Below are 21552 nucleotides of genomic sequence, written 5' to 3'. Positions count from 1 at the left end.
CTTCATTCTCTTTTTTCTTCAAATATTAGGGTTCTCCAGTGAGATTAGGGTTTTCTTATCCTTACAGGATTTGGTTTTGAATTGTGTATAAGTACAAGGGAGGCCGCATTCGTTTTCAGACATCTCATCAATTCGCATCAGACAAAGCACTATTCTTTGCCCTAGCTGTTTAGAGTCTCAGTTCCTTAGGCCGCAAGAAACCAGAATTACCTCAGCCAATCTATCCATCAAAATCACAAGGAGACGATCCAGCTGCGACTTCATGGACGCAGTAAATATGATTTCTGAAGGCTACTTCAGCGATTCATCTGATGACGACTTTGTTGATGCTGCAGACTACAGCAGAGATTCATCTGATTCTGAAGATGTCGGTGAATCCTTCGCAGACTATAGCAGTAGTTCTTCTGAAGACCATAGTAGTAATTCTTCTGAAGATCATGTCAGTGATTCCGACTTCTATGGCGAATATATTGAAGAACTTAGTAGGAATTCTTCAGAAGATCATGTCAGTGATTCCGGATTCCGTGGTGGATATGTTGAAGAACTTGGATGTAAGCCCGAAGAGCCTGGCAGCGATCCTGAAGAACCTAGCAGTAATTCTAGTTCCTTTGAGCAGCTTTACCGTTGTTACCCTGTTTCCGTCATCAACAAGGAACATCTCGAAAAGGGCGATAAAATCATAATGCCGCTGTCAGCCCTCGATCGCCTTTTGTCGAATTTACAGGTCAATTACCCCATGTTGTTTGAACTGAGTAATCCCGGTAATTCTGGACGAGTTGCTCACTGCGGGGTGTTGGAATTTGTTGCCGATGAGGGCCTAACGTTTTTACCCTACTGGATGATGAAGAAGTTGCTTTTGCAAGACGGTGATCTTGTTCAGGTGAAAAACAAGAGCCTTGTGAAGGGAACATACATGAAGTTGCAGCCTCACACTATGGAATTTCTTGACGTCTCAGACCCGAAAGACGTCTTGGAGACTGCACTGAGGAGCTACTCTTGTTTAGCCACTGGTGATACCTTCATGGTCCCTTATAACAATGAGGAGTACTACATCGACGTAATTGAAACAAAGCCGTCCCCTGCAATCTGCATAATTGATACCGACTGCGAGGTTGATTTTGCCCCTCCACTTGATTATGTGGAGCCTCAAAAGCCAGCAGTGCCATCTACTCAGTCTAAGGAGAGACCGACAGAGGCCAAAAAGGATGAAGAACCGTCTGAGAAGATACCGAAATTCATCCCCTTTACCGGTTCAGCAAGACGATTGGATGGAAAACCGGCATTGGACCAATCGGTTGCACCGGTTTCCTCTACTGAAATTCTCGAGCAGAACCAACAGGAGAGTGAGAACGGAACCAAGGGCTCTATGTCATCAACTTCTGCGTCAACGGGTCGATCTAATGGAAAGCTCGTGTTTGGTAAAATTAGTTCAAATGCCAACTGTCCCACGAATGAAACCCCAAAAGTTGCCGCAGAGAAGAGCAGCCAAGAGCAGTCTCATAAGGCCGAAAAGCCAAAATTGCAAGCATTCACAGGGAAGAAGTATACACTGCAAGGATGAAGTTACGGAATGTCTCCTTCATCTGTTCTTTCCTAAGATGGCTACGGGTGAAGGCTTGTGTAACAAGTAAAATCCAGATAAAATTGTTTCCCTTATTATTTCTCTGTTCTATGATCCTTTCTTTTGTGTGATTTTGATACGTAAGTGTATAGTCTGGAAACTAGTATATCTCAATCTACTTTATGAACATGTTTTATCATACTTCGCATTGGTGCAACACTGCAACTCACTGTCTAGTCTAAAATGCCATACTAGGTATAAACTTTGCAAAAACGATAGCGAAACAAACGCATAACGTTACAGTTTTGAACGTTAAGCCCTTGATTCCAATCCCTCTTTTCAATTTGTGTACTCAGTTTAGGGAAAAAACACGCAACCACGACCCCAATACAACGAGTATTGAAAAGAAGAATGACATGAAACTCAACGACAGAAGACTTATTTTTCTCAGAGGCCACTAATGCTATGGTCTTTTAGTATCAGTGGTGTTCATCTTAACTTTGAGGGTAACTCTATCTATATAGCTTATGTATTTTATGTCCCGCTACATAGTTTGCAACTTTGGATGTGTTATCATTTCATCTCTCACTACAAAAACTGGAAGATCGAAGGTATTCTACGAACATACAAAAGTAACTTACTTTCTCCGAGCTCAGACAGAAAGAATGCAGACATGCCTTAAAAAGATATATGGAAAAGAAACATATGAACACAAGAAATACCTAAATTTGGGTGTGACCACCGTGTGTGCCCTCCCTGATATTTCAAACAGAGATCTCGTGTCAGGCTTGCACTGAGCTCATACGACTGAACCTGTTATCTCACCTGCAGTCGTAAACTCCTTTTTTTTTGAGAAGAAACAATTTTATTAAAGAAAGAGAATAACACAGAAGTGGATAAGAAATCCACTAACTGTATAACAAGGAAAAAACCATTAGAATTTGGCTACAGCAGCCATTTCTAGACCAAGCTCACTTAACTGCTGCTAACAAATCCCATAGTATTTGAGATAGAGAAACATTATTAAACTCTTTAGTGACCGAAGCCCAAAAAGCTGCCCAATATTTTACTCTCCCCCAAAGTTCTTCTGCCCCCACTCCAGTATAGTCTTCAAAAATCCTCTTGTTGCGTTCCAGCCATATATTCCAGAAAATTGCCGATACCAGGCAACCCCACAGAACTTTGGATTTTTTCCTTTTTCCAAGTGCATTAACATTTGTGCTTAGTAGCTCGAAACACCCTTTAGGAATGACCCATCTTGCTTTAACCTCCTGAAACAATTTCCACCACAATTGGATCGAGTAGGAGCAATGAAGAAAGATGTGATTTACACTCTCCTCCTTGGCTTTGCACAGGCTACACCAATGTGGTGATAAGCACATAAGAGGGTTTCTCCTTTGAATTTTGTCGCATGTGTTTAGATTCCCATTAGCCACAAGCCATACAAGTATTTTAACCTTCGGAGGAACTTTTGATTTCCAAATCTGAGGGTAGGGTGGAAAATAGTGCACACTCCCATTGTTGCTCAGTAGTGAACGATAAGATTTGCATGAGAACAAACCTGAAGCTTCCAGCTTCCACCTTCTGTTATCCATCTGTAATGGAGACAATCGAACCTCTTCCAGTTTCTGTAATAATGTGGCCACCTCTACTATCTCCATCTCATTCAAGTTTCTCCTAAAATCAAAGTTCCAACTCAAAGGATTTGATGAAACTTCCACGAAGCTCGAGATGTTTTGATTGTGCTTCCTCGAAAGTAGGAATAGTCTGGGGAATTGCTCCTTCATCGGTCCCCCTGTTAACACCCATCCTCCCAAAACCTCACCCTCTCTCCGTTGCCCACCTCAAACGTGCAGCTTCTAAGAAACTGATGAGAACCACTCGAAATGTCTCTCCATGGGCTTCAACTTGAAACCCTCCTTTGAGGAAGTGCATCCCATCCATTAGCTTGTAGCCCATACTTACTTCTTATCACCTTGTGCCACAGAGACTGTGACTCCCTTGGGAATCTCCACAACCACTTAGCCAATAATGCTTCGTTCTGATACCTCAAGTTCCCCACCCCTAGACCTCCTTCCTCCTTGTTTTTAGTAACTAACTCCCACTTAGCCAAATGTGTTTTCTTACCTTCCTCCATGCCTTCCCATAGAAACCCCTTCATTAATTTTTCTAGACGTCCTCTTACCCCGCATGGAATTTTGAACAAGGACATATAGTAAATCGGCATGCTTCCCAGGACTGATTGAATTAGAGTTAATTTACCCCCTCTGGATAGGAAGGCCTTCTTCCAACTTTGAAGTCTTCTTTCCATTGTTTCTACCACTGGGTCCCAAAACCTTATTGCTCTTGGCCTTCCTCCAAGGGGGAGCCCCAAATACTTTATCGGCCAGCACCCTACCTCGCACCCCCAAGAAACTGCCAACCTGTTTAGTTTCTCTCTCTGAATTTATCCCAGCCAAAAAGCACTTAGCTTTGTTGACTTTCAATCCTGAGACCGAACAGAATAAATTAAGCACTTGGATTAGGTTGTTCCAAACTTCCTCGTCTTCCGTCAAGAAGAAAATGGTATCGTCGGCAAATTGAAGATGAGATATCTCCACCTTTTCTTGGCCGATACACAAGCCTTTGATGAGATCGGTTTCTTGTGCCTTCTCCATTAACCTGCTCAAAACATCGACTACTAAGGTGAAAAGAAAAGGTGACAGTGGGTCGCCTTGTCTCAATCCTCTTGAAGCTTGAAATTTTCCCCTTGGCCTTCCATTGATCAAAACGGAGAAATTTGCAGAGCTTAAACATCCTTGCATCCATTTCCTCCATCTATTGCCAAAACCTTTTCTTTGAAGTACCTCTTCCAGAAATCTCCATTCAACATGATCATACGCTTTTTCAAAGTCGATCTTAAGCACCAATCCCTTCTCTTTTTTCTGCCTCACCTCTTCTACCACTTCATTTGCAATGAGGACAGCATCCACAATTTGTCTATCCTTAACAAACGCCCCCTGATTCGGAGAGACAGTGGTATCCAAAACCTCCTTCAATCTTGAAGCCAGTGTTTTTGCTATAATTTTATACAATCCAGTTACTAAACTTATGGGCCTATAGTCTGTCACTTTCAAAGAATCTGATTTCTTCGGGATCAGGCAAATGAAAGTCTCGTTCGTCACTGCATTTATTATCCCTTTCTCAAAGAACTCCTCCATGATCTTCATTATATCCTTTTTCAAAAAATCCCAGCAGTGTTGAAACATTTGCATAGAGAAGCCATCTGGTCCTGGTGATTTATCCTTTCCACAATCGAAAACTGCTCTTTGAACTTCTATTTCCTCAAAAGGCCTCTCAAGCCAACTTGCCTGAAGGGCGTTTATTGGAACCCAATTTATCCCTTCCAAACCCCAACATGCCTCGTCGTTACTGCTGAATAAGGATTTGAAAAAGTTGACAATATGCTCTTCGATCTCTTTTGCATCCTCTATTATTCCCCCTCCAACCGACTCTAACCTCTCAATATAGTTTCTCTTCCTTCTCCCATTTGCAACTCGATGGAAGAATTTTGTATTACCATCCCCTTCCTTTGCCCATTCCACTTTGCTTCTCTGCCTCCATTTCACTTCTTCTTTAAAAGCCAAGTCTCCTACAAGGGTTTGGAGTTCTTCCCTTTTACTTCTAGCTTCAAAATCTAAGCCTTCCAACCCCTCTCTCCTGTCCAACTCCTCTATGTTTGCTTCCACTTCTTTCAAGATTTTTTCGATCTCACCGAAGCTCTCCTTACTCCAGCTTTGCACCTTTTTTTTCATGGCTTTTAACTTGATCATAAATTTATAACCCTCCCACCCCTCCACTTGCTCCGAATGCCACCATTCCTTGAATTTATTCCTGAATTCTGGATCTTGGAGCCACATGTTTTCAAATCTGAAAGGACATGGCCCCCATTTCACTTTGTTGGTGTCTAGCTGGACTGGGCAATGATCAGAAATGACCCTAGCCAAGGCCGTTTGTCTAGCCTCAGGGAAGATATCTTCGCAACCTGTAGAGCATAAGAATCTGTCTAATCTCCGACACACAGGTTCTTCTCTAAGGTTTGACCAAGTAAATTGTGCATTGAGCAGCTCCAAATCCTTGAGTTCTGTCTCTCTAATGAAATCATTAAAATCCCTCATGCTTTTAGTCAACCTCCCCCCGTTTGATTTCTCATTTATAAATCTAACCACGTTAAAATCTCCTCCTACACACCATCTTGGTCCACACATACCATAAAGTCCCGCCAATTCTTCCCAAAACTCCCTTCGGTCTCTATTTTTACATGGACCATAGACTCCAGATAGCCACCACTCCATCCCATTGGGAGCCATAATTTTTATTGATGCAGAGAAAACACCGATCAAAGATTCGGTTACTGACATGTGTTTTGTATTCCAGATTACAGCTATGCCCCCTGAGCTTCCTTGTGCAGGGGCATAAATCCAGTCTTTATATCTACTTCCCCACACGCTAGCCACAAGGCTTCTGTCAATCATAGCTTTCTTAGTTTCCTGTAGTATGATGATGTCGGGCTGTAACCGTTGGAGTTGCTTTTTCAAAGTTAGCCTCTTCCGTCTACTTCCCAATCCTCTAACATTCCAGCTAATTATCTTCATTAAAACTGGTATTGCCCCTGTGAAGTTTACTATCTCCCTTAAAACCATCCTCTTTCTTGCCTCTTCTGACTTTCCCTTTCTTCGCTTCTTGTAACAGAGACCTTTTCAACGGAAACAAGGAAATCTTCATTTTAGACAAAAATTTGGAATTTAGATGTTGTGCCTCACTGTTGGCTAATTGGCCTGCCAATTTTTTCCTTCTTCTGTACTTTAATATTTCCTCGTTTTTTCCTATTGCCTTAGTAACAGACTTCTCCTCGTGATTAGATGCCTCCTCCAACGTTGTCAGTGCTTCCAAATTTGAATCCTTGAATAGGTTATGGAGGTCATCACAGGATAATTCAAAATCTTCGGATGTTTCTTTTTCCTCTTGAGAGTAATCCTCCGCCTCCCCATCAGCAACAGAAGATTGGGCGGAGACATCATCGTCGTGGCTGTCTAACAATTGAGCCGGATCCATGCCTAGAGCCTCCATCCTTCTCCACCATTGATCTGCTGGATTCTTCTCACTCGACCCGCTCGTTGATCGGGCACGGTCATCATCGGCCTCGCTCTCCAGATCTTCCTCTAATTCACTATCTGAATCAGTGAATGTGAGGTTAGAAGGCCAGCCTTTCGTCAGAATAGGCCCTTCTAGTTGATTCTGACCAGAGCCAAAATCTTGTGGTAAAAGAATCTTTAGCCGCAATCCGCCCCTGTCAAGTTGGCCAAATCTCCCAAAGAAACTCGAGCATGTGCTCAAGGAAGATCTAATTGGAATGCCTGCTGTATAAAACTCCGTGGCCCGTGGTTGCTGGGTATCGCCCAATGCCATATATCCTCCAACGGTGTGCCTTTGAGTCGGCTGCCTTAGATCCTCCCACGGATTCGACAACGTTCGAGACGTATACAAAAGTTCCATCTCGGATTGAAACCGATGTCTCATCCCGTGAATTGTTTGAATAAGTGGGCCTCGACCTGACCCATCCCAATGAGATTCACATCCCATCGATTTACCATTTATAATTGTAAATAAATGTTTAGCACCCGTAGGCCCGGTCACCGCCATATTATCTCCAATATTTGGGCTTTGAGTATCGAAGCCCACCACTCCATCGATTTTAATTGGAATAGAGTTGTTTTTGTTGGGCCCACTCCCATCGTAAACATCTACAACATTTCTAATGCATATCTCCACTCTTGTTCCTTTAAAATACTCCCTGCTTGATGAAATCTGTGCCCCCTCTGTACTCGAGCAACCGCCATCTTTCCCATCTAATTCCAGCCTTTTGCTTTTACCCAGAGAAACATATGCAACATTTCTAGTGCATATCTCCACGCTTGTTCCATTAAAGTACTCCCTGCTTGATGAAATCTGTGCCCCCTCTGTACTAGAGCATCCGCCTTCTTTCCCATCCTGTGTTTGAAGTGGCGTCCCATACTCTCTTTCAGAGACAATAATGTCAGAGAGTTGGTTTGCAGGCATCCCGTAACTCGCGTCCACAGTCTCAGTCCTGTCGTGACCAAACATTCTGTCACCTCCGATAGTGACTGGGCAGTCGATGGCGCCGATTCGAAAGCTGGCGCATTTCCCCGTCGCGTGGGTTGCCTCCCCGAGCTCGGCCGTCGCCGGCTGAGTTATTCCAGAATTCCGTTGTAATTGCTGTTCCTTTTTCAGAGACCCAACTAAAGATTCCGATCTACCCCGATCTTCAGCCGAAATCATGGGTCTCGTCGCTGGCGAAAGTTGCCGGATCCTGACCCTGAAGACTAGGTCTCCGTCAGCCACTTCTTCTACCTCAGGGATGAAACCAGTTATGTTGGTTTTGAGTTTTATCTTTGCTTCGAGCAAGAAACCGAATCTAGCGGTTGTTTGATCAATATCCGCCAGACCTCCGCTCCTGAAGTCCCAGATAATACAGAACGGAGCCACTAAAGGGCGCACTCGTTATAAGTTTATAACTGGTAATCAAGAATCAATCCAATGCCAGGCAAGAACCAACATACTGGTTTCACAATAACCGCTAGCATCAACATACTGGTAATCAAGAATCAATCTAATGCCAGGCAAGAATCAATCTAATGCTATGGTCTTTTAGTATCAGTGGTGTTCATCTTAACTTTGAGGGTAACTCTATCTATATAGCTCATGTATTTTAAGTCCCGCTGCATATTTTGCAACTTTGGATGTGTTATCATTTCATGTCTCACTACAAACACTGGAAGATCGAAGGTATTCTACGAACATACAAAAGTAACTTACTCTCTCCGAGCTTAGACAGAAAGAATGCAGACATGCCTTAACAAGATATATGGAAAAGAAACATATGAACACAAGAAATACCTAAATTTAGGCGTGACCACTGTGCGTGCCCTCACTGATATTTCAAACAGAGATCCCATGTCAGGCTTGCACTGAGCTCATACGACTGAACCTGTTATCTCACCTCCAGTTGTAAATTCCTGAAGTCCCAGCTAATACAGAATGGTGCCACTAAAGGGCGCACTCATTATAAGTTTATAACTGGTAATCAAGAATCAATCTAATGCCAGGCAAGAACCAATATACTGGTTTCACAATAACCGCTAAAACTTGCATCACCATTTGTTAGTTTTTTGGGTCAAACATCAAGCTGAAAGTGTACAAAAGCACTTGCTGATAAACTCATTGAGCTTTCCCACCAGCAGGTGCTTACATACAGTTAAACACAAGCCATCTAGCAATCTAAACTTCGGAGACGGACAAACTACCCTAGCTAACTAGCCTAACCCACGTCTGCAAAAGTTTCAACCATATATTGAAGAAACTAAACACAATTGCTTAATTTGTTATGAGACAACCATTTCACACTATAAGCATTGGAGCAAGAAACATCACAGTACAAAGTTAAAAAAACTGAAATTTCAACAAGAAATCGAAGAAAAGCATCGATACCATCATAAGAAATGATTCAAACTGCACTTGCAGAGTCATTATTTTGCAGGAGCATATTCAAGTGACACATTATTCAGCCGCTCCACCGCCACAATAAGCGCCTGAGTTCCCAAATTGCCCTCGCCGTGAGCCTTCAGCGACAGATAAAGCTGCTGAGCTAGGGCTAATCCGGGAAGAGCAAGTCCCATCTTCTGGCACTCCTTCAAGCAAATCCCCAAATCTTTCACGAAGTGGTTCACATAGAATCCCGGCTCCAAATCCCTCTTCAGAATCCGGCCGCCGTGCAAATCCAGCAACTTCGACCCTGCGGCGCCCACTTTGATCGCATCTAGGAAAAGACCCACGTCGAGGCCGGACTTGTGGGCGAAGATCATACCCTCCACCAGACCCACCATCGTGGAAGCGATGATCGTCTGGTTCGCCAGCTTCGCGAACTGTCCCTTTCCGGCGCCGCCCATATAATTCACTTTGCCCATGAGGGAGAACAGAGGGGTTAGCTTGCGGACGGTGTTTTCGTCGCCGCCGGCGAGGATCGCGAGAGTTCCGTTCTTGGCGCCAACGTCGCCGCCGGTGACGGGGGCATCGACAGCTGAGCAGGATTTGGACTCAGCGGCGGAGGAGATGTCGACGGCGAGGGAGGGTTCGGAGGTGGTCATGTCGACAAGGATGCCTCCGGGGCGGAGTCCGGAGAGTGCGCCGGTGGTGGGGTCGAGGAGGACGGAGCGGACGTCGGAGGGGTAGCCGACGATGGAAAAGACGACGTCGGATTTGGAGGCGACGGCGCTTGGGGAGTCGGCCAGGTGGGCCCCGAGGTCGACTAGAGGCTGGGCCTTGGAGAGGGTGCGGTTGAAGACGGTGAGGGCGTAGCCGGCCTTGAGGAGGTGGGTGCACATGGACCGGCCCATAACGCCGGTCCCGATCCACCCGACCCGGGTGTTTGACGGACTTATGGGGGAATCGGATGACGCGACGGTGGCCATGTGGCGACGGCGGAGGAGGAGGGAGAGAGTGGCGGTCCTGGTGGAGTGTGAGAGTGGATGGAGGAGTGGAAGTGGAAACAGTTTGACTATTTTGAGTTTTGTCATTTGCGTTATCTAAAAGCCGATGGTGGCATTTCTGTTGCAAATTCGTATAAAATCCAACGGCTCCTGTTAGAGCAACTGGTGACGTGGCGGGTTATCCAAGGTGGGCGCGCAAGTTCGGGGCTCAAACCCGCCAAACATAACTGTCTTTTGGGTCTGCTTGGACAAGTTTGAAGGATTGAGATATTTGGGCTGTGATTTGAGAAAAAATAAACAAATTACGAGTTCTGTTCTCTTAATCACATAACGATCAAAAGATTTATGGTCACACATTTTTGAATTCGAGATAAGAAACACATTTTTTAATTCGAGATAAGAAACACATTTGTTATTATCCACCATTGATATCAAATGCAAGGGCGAGAACCGTGTATTTCTGTAAATACCCTTACAATCGATATGTTTTGTTCGATTTCAATTTTGATAATTTAGTCCTGGTAAATCATTTTGGTCATTTCGTCTGATTTGGGCAAAACGGAGAAGCAAAATGTAGCACTAGTCCTTGATAGTAAACCATAAGGCGAAGGAGAAATCGAAAAGCAGAAGTGTCGAATGGATTTAACAATCAAATAAACACGAGAGAGGTAAAGCGTAAGACCGGCATTGATTCAAGAAAGTCCTGGCGCTGCACGATTCATATTCCGCTGCGCTGTATGAAACAAAAGAACCAATTTGGTCAGGTTCTAATGTTCCACACCATACAACCTGTTCAGAAACCAAATCATTCGCATTCGAATGTATATGAAGGCTAACTAATTTCACATTAATGCAAACACGAAAGTAACAATCATCCTCGAACTAGTTATCCGGCCGGAGTATAACGTACAATCCCGAAAATATAACCTTCAAATAGTTATTTGGAACTAGTAAACCAGCCAGACTATAACAATGATCTTAATAGTTAACCTAGGAAAATCAAACTGATTGAGTTTACCCATCTTCTTTCGACATGGTTGTTGCGAGCTTCGTGTCTCTACTATGTACTGCTCTTCAAGCGCCTCGAAACAAAACTGAAAATTGCATAGCTGTCTTAGGCTCTTCATCCACTGAAAGAACAAAAAGACAGAACCACTAATTAATCAATGGCCAAAATCAAAGAATAACAGACTACAACGCCACTCGGTAGTTTCAGAAATCCAAATATTCGCACAATCATAGACTACAACGCATACCAATTCAGCAACATTCTATTCAGGGCATGAAGGACAGGACTAATATGGCACACACAACATTTTTGCTTTGAAATTGAGAGGAACAACGAAACATAAACTATCTGGCTTACTTCTCAAAGGAAGGGGATTTCCTTCTCTACATATTGATCACATCAATCTCGACATGCATAAACAAGAACATCAAGCAGTTCACAAATCCGGGCGTGACTTAAACTTGAATGATGCTATTCACATCTACTCTTTGTGAACCTTACGAGCCTCAACGCAACAACTGGTTCCCAAAGCGTTCAATATCCATATAACCAGGACAAATTTGTGTAAAATAGTCAATTCTCAAAGCATGAACACAAGAATTACAGAAAAGTGATGATCAAGCAAACAAGCACCAAAGCCAGCATGCAAATCCTAAACCAAGTCACAACAAAATTATCACATTGTCCACGAAAATTAGGCGAAAACAATCCAATGTATGCAAATTCCGAGCACTCCTAATCCGCAAAAGTTATTGCAAAGCATTCTTCTGCATATCAAAAGCATCTCCAGTACAGAACTTAATCCGCGGCTTGAAGAACAATTCAAGCAAGAAATCAAATTTGAATTCGAAAAGCGTTATAATACAAGCTATAACTTCTTGGTTATTCCAAAAAACTAGTAAAAGACAGAACACAACATAAACATATATTTTCTGCGAAAAATAGCAATAAAAACCTTTCTTTATTATTTTTATTTCTCTGTTCTATGATCCTTTCTATTGTGCGATTTTGATACGTAAGTGTATAGTCTGGAAACTGGTATAACTCAATCTACTTTATGAACATGTTTTATCATACTTCGCATTGGTGCAACACTGCAACTCCCTGTCTAGTCTGAAATGTTATACTTGGTATAAAGTTCGCAAAAACGATAGCGAAACAAAATCATAACGTTACAGTTTTGGACGTTAAGCCCTTGATTCCAATCCCTCTTTTCAATTTGTGTACTCAGTTTAGGGAAAACAACATGCAACCACGACCCAAATACAACGAGTATTGAAAAGAAGAATGAACGACAGAAAATTTATTTTTCTCAGAGGCCAATAATGCTATGGTCTTTTAGTATCAGTGGTGTTCATCTTAACTTTGAGGGTAACTCTATCTATATAGCTTATGTATTCTACGTCCCGCTACATATTTTGCAACTTTGGATGTGTTATCATTTCATGTCTCACTACAAAAACTGGAAGATCGAAGGTATTCTACGAACATACAAAAGTAACTTACTTTCTCCGAGCTCAGACAGAAAGAATGCAGACATGCCTTAAAAAGATATGTGGAAAAGAAACATATGAACACAAGAAATACCTAAATTTGGGCGTGACCACCGTGTGTGCCCTCCCTGATATTTCAAACAGAGATCTCGTGTCAGGCTTGCACTGAGCTCATACGACTGAACCTGTTATCTCACCTGCAGTTGTAAATTCCTGAAGTCCCAGCTAATACAGAATGGTGCCACTAAAGGGCGCACTCGTTATAAGTTTATAACTGGTAATCAAGAATCAATCCAATGCCAGGCAAGAACCAATATACTGGTTTCACAATAACCGCTAAAACTTGCATCACCATTTGTTAGTTTTTCGGGTCAAACATCAAGCTGAAAGTGTGCAAAAGCACTTGCTGATAAACTCATTGAGCTTTCCCACCAGCAGGTGCTTACATACAGTTAAACACAATCCATCTAGCAATCTAAACTTCGGGGACGGACAAACTACCCTAGCTAACTAGCCTAACCCACGTCTGCAAAAGTTTCAACCATATATTGAAGAAACTAAACACAATTGCTTAATTTGTTATGAGAAAACCATTTCACACTATAAGCATTGGAGCAAGAAACATCACAGTACAAAGTTAAAAAAACTGAAATTTCAACAAGAAATCGAAGAAAAGCATCGATACCATCATAAGAAATGATTCAAACTGCACTTGCAGAGTCATTATTTTGCAGGAGCGTATTCAAGTGACACATTATTCAGCCGCTCCACCGCCACAATAAGCGCCTGAGTTCCCAAATTGCCCTCGCCGTGAGCCTTCAGCGACAGATAAAGCTGCTGAGCTAGGGCTAATCCGGGAAGAGCAAGTCCCATCTTCTGGCACTCCTTCAAGCAAATCCCCAAATCTTTCACGAAGTGGTTCACATAGAATCCCGGCTCCAAATCCCTCTTCAGAATCCGGCCGCCGTACAAATCCAGCGACTTCGACCCTGCGGCGCCCACTTTGATCGCATCTAGGAAAAGACCCACGTCGAGGCCGGACTTGTGGGCGAAGATCATACCCTCCACCAGACCCACCATCGTGGAAGCGATGATCGTCTGGTTCGCCAGCTTCGCGAACTGTCCCTTTCCGGCGCCGCCCATATAATTCACTTTGCCCATGAGAGAGAACAGAGGGGTTAGCTTGCGGACGGTGTTTTCGTCGCCGCCGGCGAGGATCGCAAGAGTTCCGTTCTTGGCGCCAACGTCGCCGCCGGTGACGGGGGCATCGACAGCTGAGCAGGATTTGGACTCAGCGGCGGAGGAGATCTCGACGGCGAGGGAGGGTTCGGAGGTGGTCATGTCGACAAGGATGCCTCCGGGGCGGAGTCCGGAGAGTGCGCCGGTGGTGGGGTCGAGGAGGACGGAGCGGACGTCGGAGGGGTAGCCGACGATGGAAAAGACGACGTCGGATTTGGAGGCGACGGCGCTTGGGGAGTCGGCCAGGTGGGCCCCGAGGTCGACTAGAGGCTGGGCCTTGGAGAGGGTGCGGTTGAAGACGGTGAAGGCGTAGCCGGCCTTGAGGAGGTGGGTGCACATGAACCGGCCCATAACGCCGGTCCCGATCCACCCGACCCGGGTGTTTGACGGACTTATGGGGGAATCGGATGACGCGACGGTGGCCATGTTGCGACGGCGGAGGAGGAGGGAGAGAGTGGCGGTCCTGGTGGAGTGTGAGAGTAGACGGAGGAGTGGAAGTGGAAAGAGTTTGACTATTTTGAGTTTTGTCATTTGCGTTATCTAAAGCCGACGGTGACATTTCTGTTGCAAATTCGTTTAAAATCCAACGGCTCCTGTTAGAGCAACTGGTGACGTGGCAGGTTATCCAAGGTGGGAGCGCAAGTTCGGGGCTCAAACCCGCCAAACATAACTGTCTTTTGGGTCTGCTTGGACAAGTTTGAAGGATTGAGATATTTGGGCTGTGATTTGAGAAAAAATAATCAAATTACGAGTTCTGTTCTCTTAATCACATGACGATCAAAAGATTCATGGTCACATATTTTTTAATTCGAGATAAGAAACACATTTGTTATTATTCACCATTGATATCAAATGCAAGGGCGAGAACCATGTATTTCCGTAAATACCCTTACGATCGTTAAGTTTTGTTCGATTTCAATTTTGATAGTTTAGTTCTGGTAAACCATTTTGGTCATTTCGTCTGATTTGGGCGAAACGGAGAAGCAAAATGTAGCACTAGTCCTTGATAGTAAACCATAAGACGAAGAAGAAATCGAAAAGCAGAAGTGTCGAATGGAGTTAACAATCAAATAAACACGAGAGAGGTAAGCGTAAGACCGGCATTGATTCAAGAAAGTCCTGGCGCTGCACGATTCATATTCCGCTGCGCTGTATGAAACAAAAGAACCAATTTGGTCAGGTTCTAATGTTCCACACCATACAACCTGTTCAGAAACCAAGTCATTCGCATTCGAATGTATACGAAGGCTAACTAATTTCACATTAATGCAAACACGAAAGTAACAATCATCCTCGAACTAGTTATCCGGCCAGAGTATAACGTACAATCCCGAAAATATAACCTTCAAATAATTATTTGGAACTAGTAAACCAGCCAGACTATAACAATGATCTTAATAGTTAACCTAGGAAAACCAAACTGATTGAGTTTACCCATCTTCTTTCGACATGGGTGTTGCGAGCTTCGTGTCTCTACTATGTACTGCTCTTCAAGCGCCTCGAAACAAAACTGAAAATTGGATAGCTGTCTTAGGCTCTTTGTCCACTGAAAGAACAAAAAGACAGAACCACTAATTAATCAATGGCCAAAATCAAAGAATCACAGACTACAACGCCACTCGGTAGTTTCAGAAATCCAAATATTTGCAGAATCATAGACTATAACGCATACGAATTCAGCAACGTTCTATTCAGGGCATAAAGGACAGGACAAATATGGCACACACAATATTTTTGCTTTGAAATTGAGAGGAACAACGTAACATAAACAATCTGGCTTACTTCTCAAAGGAAGGGGATTTCCTTCTCTACATATTGATCACATCAATCTCGACATGCATAAACAAGAACATCAAGCAGTTCACAAATCCGGGCATGACTTAAACTTGAATGATGCTATTCACATCTACTCTCTGTGAACCTTACGAGCCTCAACGCAACAACTGGTTCCCAAAGCGTTCAATATCCATATAACCAGGACAAATTTGTGTAAAATAGTCGATTCTCAAAGCATGAACACAAGAATTACAGAAAAGCGATGATCAAGCAAACAAGCACCAAGGCCAGCATGCAAATCCTAAACCAAGTCACAACAAAATTATCACAATTTCCACAACAATTAGGCGAAAACAATCCAATGTATGCAAATTCCGAGCACTCCTAATCCGCGAAAGTTATTGCAAAGCATTCTTCTGCATATCAAAAGCATCTCCAGTACACAACTTAATCCGCGGCTCGAAGAACAATTCAAGCAAGAAATCAAATTTGAATTCAAAAGGCGTTATAATACAAGCTATAACTTCTTGGTTATTCCAAAAAACTAGTAAAAGACAGAACACAACATAAACATATCTTTTCTGCGAAAATTAGCAATAAAAACCTTAACTTTCCCAAATTCCTCAGTTCAATCATCCTTTTAATCAAAACCCTTCCTCCTTAATCCGTACCTTAATCATTCGATCAATCACTTAAACTCGAAGGTTGGAACTGGCGGTGCATCGAAACTCTCCAAAACCTTCGTCTCGCTTCCGCTGCTCTTAGCCTCAGGCTCATTACCCTTTCCAAACAGCCCTCCAAACCACGATCCTGAGCTCGAATTCGCCTCAGAGCCGCCGCTAACAGACGTTGCCATCTCCGGTGGGCCTGGCTGACCTGGAGCCCGGCCCATCGGAGGAAGACCAGGCACACCGGGCATATTCGCCGGTTCTTCAATAACAACTGGCATCTGCTGCTGTTGGCTCATAAACTTATTAAGCATGATCCCAGCTCCTTCAATCAGCGCTAAGAGAACGCCACCGAAGGCGGCCGATCGGGCCGAGGCGCCAAGCCCCTGGCGCATCTGGAGGAAGCCACCGGTGGCGGCGCCGGCGATGATGGAGTTCCAGGGGTCCTCCTTCTGGCGGACGTAGACCATGGTGCAGTCGAAGGCGGAGAAAAGGCCTCCCCAGACGGCGAAGCTCCCGCCAACGCGCGGTGCGTTCATCCGGACGGCCTGGGATCCGCCGATGAACCGGGAGCCGGATGGGGAGTGGTAGACGCCCTTGAGGAAGTGGAAGGCGGACCCACCGACAGCACCCATGCCGAAGGCACCGCCGATGTCGTCAAGGATGCGGTCGGGGCACGGTTCCCGGGATGTTTCTGGAGTCCCCATATTTCTGCCGAGAGGCGGTGGTGGGCGGAGAGGGTTTTTCGCTGCTTTCGAAGGTTTTTGTACGGAGAAGGCGAGAGAGATCGAGTTGAGAGGGCCTCTTTTGCTTCTGGTTCTAGGTTTTTGTTTGGTGCTCTGACGGAAATATCCTTACATATGTAGCGGGTCCGGGTCGTCCGGGTTGTTCGGGTCGGTGCGTTTTGGCCCTGTAAGGGGCATTATTGTCCATCCAAATCCACGTCAGTCGGGTTCATCGTAGGTTCTAGAGTACGACGTCGTATAGCAACTTACCGTATCTTATCTTCCAAGGCTGCCGTTAACCTCCCCGCCATCCTCACTCTCCAGTAAAGCTTCGTAGTGGTGGCTGGAACCGTTCAGCAATACGATGTCGTTTGAACTGCGGATAAGCTTCACAGGGAATCTAAAGGCCTCCAATTTCTTCAGAAATCGTTTCTGAATCAGGTTTTTTGTTCTTTCTCTGCGCCCCCTTTTATGTTTTCGGATTCAGTTTTCTGATTCTTTTTTAAATAGTGAATGCAATGTATGCGAATTTAGCAAAAGGCCAAGCATTTCCCTTGGCAATTAGGGTTTGTTCGAGACGCAAATCGTTTCACACCTCAAAGTTTCAATCTTTACAAATTGGGTCTCATCCAAAACCCCCAATAAACCTTAGTCCGATCAAACTCACAAAACCCTCATCCGGGTTTGGTGAAAAAAAACATCTGGGTTGTCACATTTGGTTCGGTTTTCGACCGGTTCGTATTGTGAGATTCTGGAAATGATTGTTGCAAAACCCAGAAGTGTTTCTGGGGGGTTTAGGATGAGAAGTGGTACACAGAATTGGTGTTTTGTAAGAGGACGAGGTTTTTCGAGTTGGTCTGGTCAGAAAGTAAATGGAGGGAGTGGTGTGGGAAGAGCTGGGCAAAGACTGCCGTGGTTGCCGGCAGCAAAAGCTAAGGGAGCACGAGGGTTGGAGAAAGGAACTACGGCGAAGACATCTGTTTCGTCTTGGGAGGAATCTGCAAAGAGGTTAGAGGAAGTTAGTGATCATGGTTCTTGGGGGGGGAGCAGCAAAGAGTTTAGATGGAGATAGTAGTAAGTCGTCTTGGGACAATTCAGCAAGTATGTTAGAGGAAGAAACAAAGTCGAAAACTGTTCGTGCTTCTTGGGAGGTGTCAAGAAAAAGTTATGTTAGGAAAATTGGTGTATCAGAGTATGGGAGTAGAGAAGGTAGAACTGGAAGGGGAGCTTTGGTAAGGGATCGTCAAAATGATTACCGTGGGAGGGACAGAAGATTGGGGGAAGCCGATACAGAAAAAAATTATGTTAGGAAAAGTGGTCCATTTGAGCATGGGGGTAAAGAAAGTAGTTGGAAGGGGAAGTGCGGTAAAGGATTATCAAAGTGATTACCGTGGGAGGGACAGAAGATTGGAGGAAGCCAATACAGAAGGAGATGCAGAAGAAGAAGAAGTAGGAGAAGAAGAAGAAATGGAAGCGGTTGATGATCCAAGGTGGGATCATATTCAAAACAAGCTCAGGGGAATGGAAGATGTAAAACCTGGACGTGAGAGACCTGAGTTTCGAAGGTGGAATAGGCAGGAAGATTGGGGTAAGAAGACATGGAACGAGGCTACTGAATCATCCGTGCCTAGGATGATTGGCCAAAGTGTTTATGGTGTTGGTCCAGTTTTGGCTGCTTTGTCAGCTGGAAGAAGAGAATTTTATGCATTGTATATTCAAGAAGGGATGGATTTGAGCAAAAATAATAGGAAGAAGAAGGACAAGAAGGGCTTTGAGAGAATTTTACTGATGGCTGACAAGATTGGGTTAAACGTAAAGGATGTCTCTAAGCATGATCTTAATATGGCTACTGATAATCGACCTCATCAGGGTCTGGTTCTAGATACCTCTCCGTTGGAGATGGTGAAAATTAACGAATTGGAACCTGTTTCAGTTGAGGAAGATAAGGGTTCTCTCTGGATTGCTTTGGATGAGGTTACAGATCCTCAGAATGTGGGGGCAATCATCAGGTCGGCTTACTTCTTTGGAGCTTCTGGGGTGGTGTTATGTGCCAAGAATTCAGCCCCACTGAGTGGCGTTGTGAGCAAATCAAGTGCAGGCTCACTTGAGTTGATGGAGTTGAGATACTGCAAGAATATGATGCAGTTCCTAACATCCTCGGCTGAAAATGGTTGGCGGGTTCTTGGAGGTTCTGTTTCTTCCAAGGCTTTACCTTTGAACGAGGTTGCACCTAGTGTGCCAACAATTCTTGTTCTGGGAAGTGAGGGCACTGGGTTGAGACCTTTGGTGGAAAGATCTTGCACTGATTTGATTAGAATCCCGGGGAATATTCCCGTGGAAATTACTGCTGGTGGAGTTGATGATACTGAAACCGTGGAAGGGAAACATGCATGCTCAGCTGAAGAGTTCCGATCACTTTTGGCCGTGGAGAGCTTAAATGTCAGTGTTGCAACTGGTGTGCTGCTTCATCACTTAACCGGAAACAATAACAATGAGAATGTCCATGCAGTTAATCAGCAGACTGACGAACTTGACTGAGGTTTGTCATAAACATTGTACTTTATATTAGCACTTTTTACAGCTTTATCTAAAGTTGGGGAGTAGGTTTACAGTTTTTATTTCCGTATAGCCTCTTGATCAGAAATGTGTGCCATAACAACTCTAATTTTTGGTGTTAAAACAATTATCTTAAACGAGTTGAGATCGTTAAATTGTGCATCACAGTTCATACTACTGATTTATTTGAAGCTTGGATGCTATTATTCACGTTTGTTCATAGAAACTAGAAACAGCAACTAATCATCTTCAAAGACTGCTGTCGTGTTTCCTGCAACTTTCCATTATCCCTTATCACAAAACACATACATTTCCCTCTAATCTGTGAGCGTGGTGTTCCAATGTTAATGAATGAGTACCACAAATCTCACGATGATATGAAGTATGGTTAGCTTTCAATTGTTACTCACTACACTGCAGAATTGTCTGCATTTACAGCTGAAAGTTAAGTTTTCTGCAACTAAACTTGCGGTATGAGACCTGTTCTGTAGGCTATGCATATGATATAGCGATGATGTCAAATGCTTATGAGTTTTTGTTTGTTTCTTGATCGCCTATGCATAGTTGTTTTCGAGCATATGTGGTTCGAAAATGGCATCCATCTTTTTTGTTTTCCAGTTACTGAATCTTGTATGATGCATGTGATCAAACGAAATTTTGCAAAATTTGCCAACTTGAATAGATGAATAGGATCTCCATAGCAATTGTGTCACATTCTGTCCATTACTTTCCATCCCAAAGCTCATCCAATCCAGATTCCCAGTGCTCTTTGAAGCGTGAATCGGAGAAGTCATGAATGAATATGATACCGGTTCTTCTAGCTGTAAAACAACTCCCCCAGTGATCTGATACCTAGTTGTTCAAATATGAGTTGTGACATACCGAATTTCAACGAGGGACCTACTTTTGCATTCTCTGTTTGTTCGGGTTTAAGAATGAGGATAATACACAAATCTCGCACGCCGATTCTTTGCAAGTATATGCCTTAAGAGTCTGGAAGCGAATCGATGCATATGCAATTCTGAGGGCATCTCCAACAGGAGATGTAAATTATCTTGAAATGAACAATTTACATCTTAAAGCCTAGTTTTTTTACTCCAATTGGCCGGAAATTTTAGGATGTAAAAGACCCGTATCACTGGATAATGTAAAAAAAAAAACCCTATATTTGCATTCTTTTCCCATCCCAAAATTTCTAACTAGAGGGAAAGAGAGTTTGAAGGGCAGAGAATCTTACTCCCTATGCGTTGGAAATGCCCTCAAAAAGCTAACAGTCCTCTTTCCACCAAGAATTGTAGGTACAAGTCAAATTAGAAGGATTTGTTTGTAGGGACCCCTATCAGAATATACCAAATCCAACCATCCCAAATATAAAAAAATAAAAAATAAGAACAAAAATTAAAATATAAAATGCTGCCATGTTAGTTGTATGATCCATCGGCTTCAAATCTGGCAAGACCATGTGATTCACGAAGAGGATGCCAAATGTGCAATTGAAGATGCCTCCTCCTACTCATGCCTCTCTCTCTGTTTGAGGTTTCTGATTTGGTCCCCCCATGTTCCCAGCCGCCTTTCCTTGCCAATATTAAGCTAAACCAACCCATTGACAGCCCACTTTAGTCAAAAGCACTTTTCCACCTCTCTGGGGGCGACAGCAAAATTTGCCTGGAATATCGTCACAACTACGGTGGTGGCACTGATTTTGTTCCATTCTTTCTCATTGCTTATTTGGAATTACATGTGTGAAGCACTTATATTCATAAGTGTTTTTATTATAAACATGTAGAAATTTTATTAAAATTTCAATCGCTTTCTTAGAAATGCATCATGAAAGGCCACCTTGGAAATGTATTTTTAAAAAGCACTTATACTCAAAAGCACTTTCATTAACTACAAATTTTTTTTATGAAAATGCAAGTGCATCTTAAAACACATCACTTTTTAACTTTTTCTGCTAAACATTGTCAAAATAAATTTTG

At 43.6% G+C, this 21552-nt stretch overlaps 4 protein-coding genes and 1 pseudogene across 5 annotated transcripts; 2 read left to right on the top strand and 3 right to left on the bottom strand.

Annotated features, from left to right (window-relative positions):
* The first annotated feature begins 262 nt into the window (after positions 1 to 262).
* LOC114819384 (uncharacterized) lies at positions 263 to 2809 on the top strand (annotated as a pseudogene).
* Positions 2810 to 8999: 6190 nt separating this feature from the next.
* On the bottom strand, positions 9000 to 10331 carry LOC114819361 (probable 3-hydroxyisobutyrate dehydrogenase-like 1, mitochondrial). Its single transcript, XM_029087744.2, has one exon. It carries the CDS (start codon positions 10192 to 10194, stop codon positions 9148 to 9150), a length of 1047 nt encoding a protein of 348 aa, XP_028943577.1. The 5' UTR covers positions 10195 to 10331; the 3' UTR covers positions 9000 to 9147.
* A 596-nt stretch (positions 10332 to 10927) lies between these two features.
* Positions 10928 to 14401, bottom strand: LOC103449757 (probable 3-hydroxyisobutyrate dehydrogenase-like 1, mitochondrial). 2 transcript variants are annotated; one of them, XR_003766401.2, is made up of 3 exons: positions 13295 to 14401; positions 12704 to 12806; positions 10928 to 11237 (listed from the first exon to the last, which is right to left on the bottom strand). XR_003766401.2 is itself a non-coding variant. In XM_029087743.2 (2 exons), exon 1 carries the CDS (start codon positions 14377 to 14379, stop codon positions 13333 to 13335), a length of 1047 nt encoding a protein of 348 aa, XP_028943576.1. In that variant the 5' UTR covers positions 14380 to 14401; the 3' UTR covers positions 10928 to 11237; positions 13295 to 13332. The 2 variants fall into 2 exon arrangements, 1 of the variants encoding a protein (XP_028943576.1); XM_029087743.2 differs by lacking the exon at positions 12704 to 12806.
* A 685-nt stretch (positions 14402 to 15086) lies between these two features.
* LOC103449748 (mitochondrial import inner membrane translocase subunit TIM17-2-like) lies at positions 15087 to 17298 on the bottom strand. Its single transcript, XM_008389077.4, has 2 exons — positions 16296 to 17298; positions 15087 to 15394 (listed from the first exon to the last, which is right to left on the bottom strand). The coding sequence occupies exon 1, from the start codon at positions 16997 to 16999 to the stop codon at positions 16313 to 16315; it is 687 nt and encodes a 228-aa protein (XP_008387299.1). The 5' UTR covers positions 17000 to 17298; the 3' UTR covers positions 15087 to 15394; positions 16296 to 16312.
* Positions 17299 to 18265: 967 nt separating this feature from the next.
* LOC103449737 (rRNA methyltransferase 1, mitochondrial-like) lies at positions 18266 to 19735 on the top strand. The gene has a single exon (XM_029087742.2). The coding sequence runs from the start codon at positions 18266 to 18268 to the stop codon at positions 19553 to 19555; it is 1290 nt and encodes a 429-aa protein (XP_028943575.1). The 3' UTR covers positions 19556 to 19735.
* Positions 19736 to 21552: the final 1817 nt, after the last annotated feature.

Source organism: Malus domestica, chromosome 02 (genome assembly GCF_042453785.1).
Source record: "Malus domestica chromosome 02, GDT2T_hap1".
NCBI lineage: Eukaryota > Viridiplantae > Streptophyta > Magnoliopsida > Rosales > Rosaceae > Malus > Malus domestica.
The sequence above is the reverse complement of the archived record's forward strand: the minus strand, read 5'-3'. Positions and strand labels throughout refer to the sequence as shown.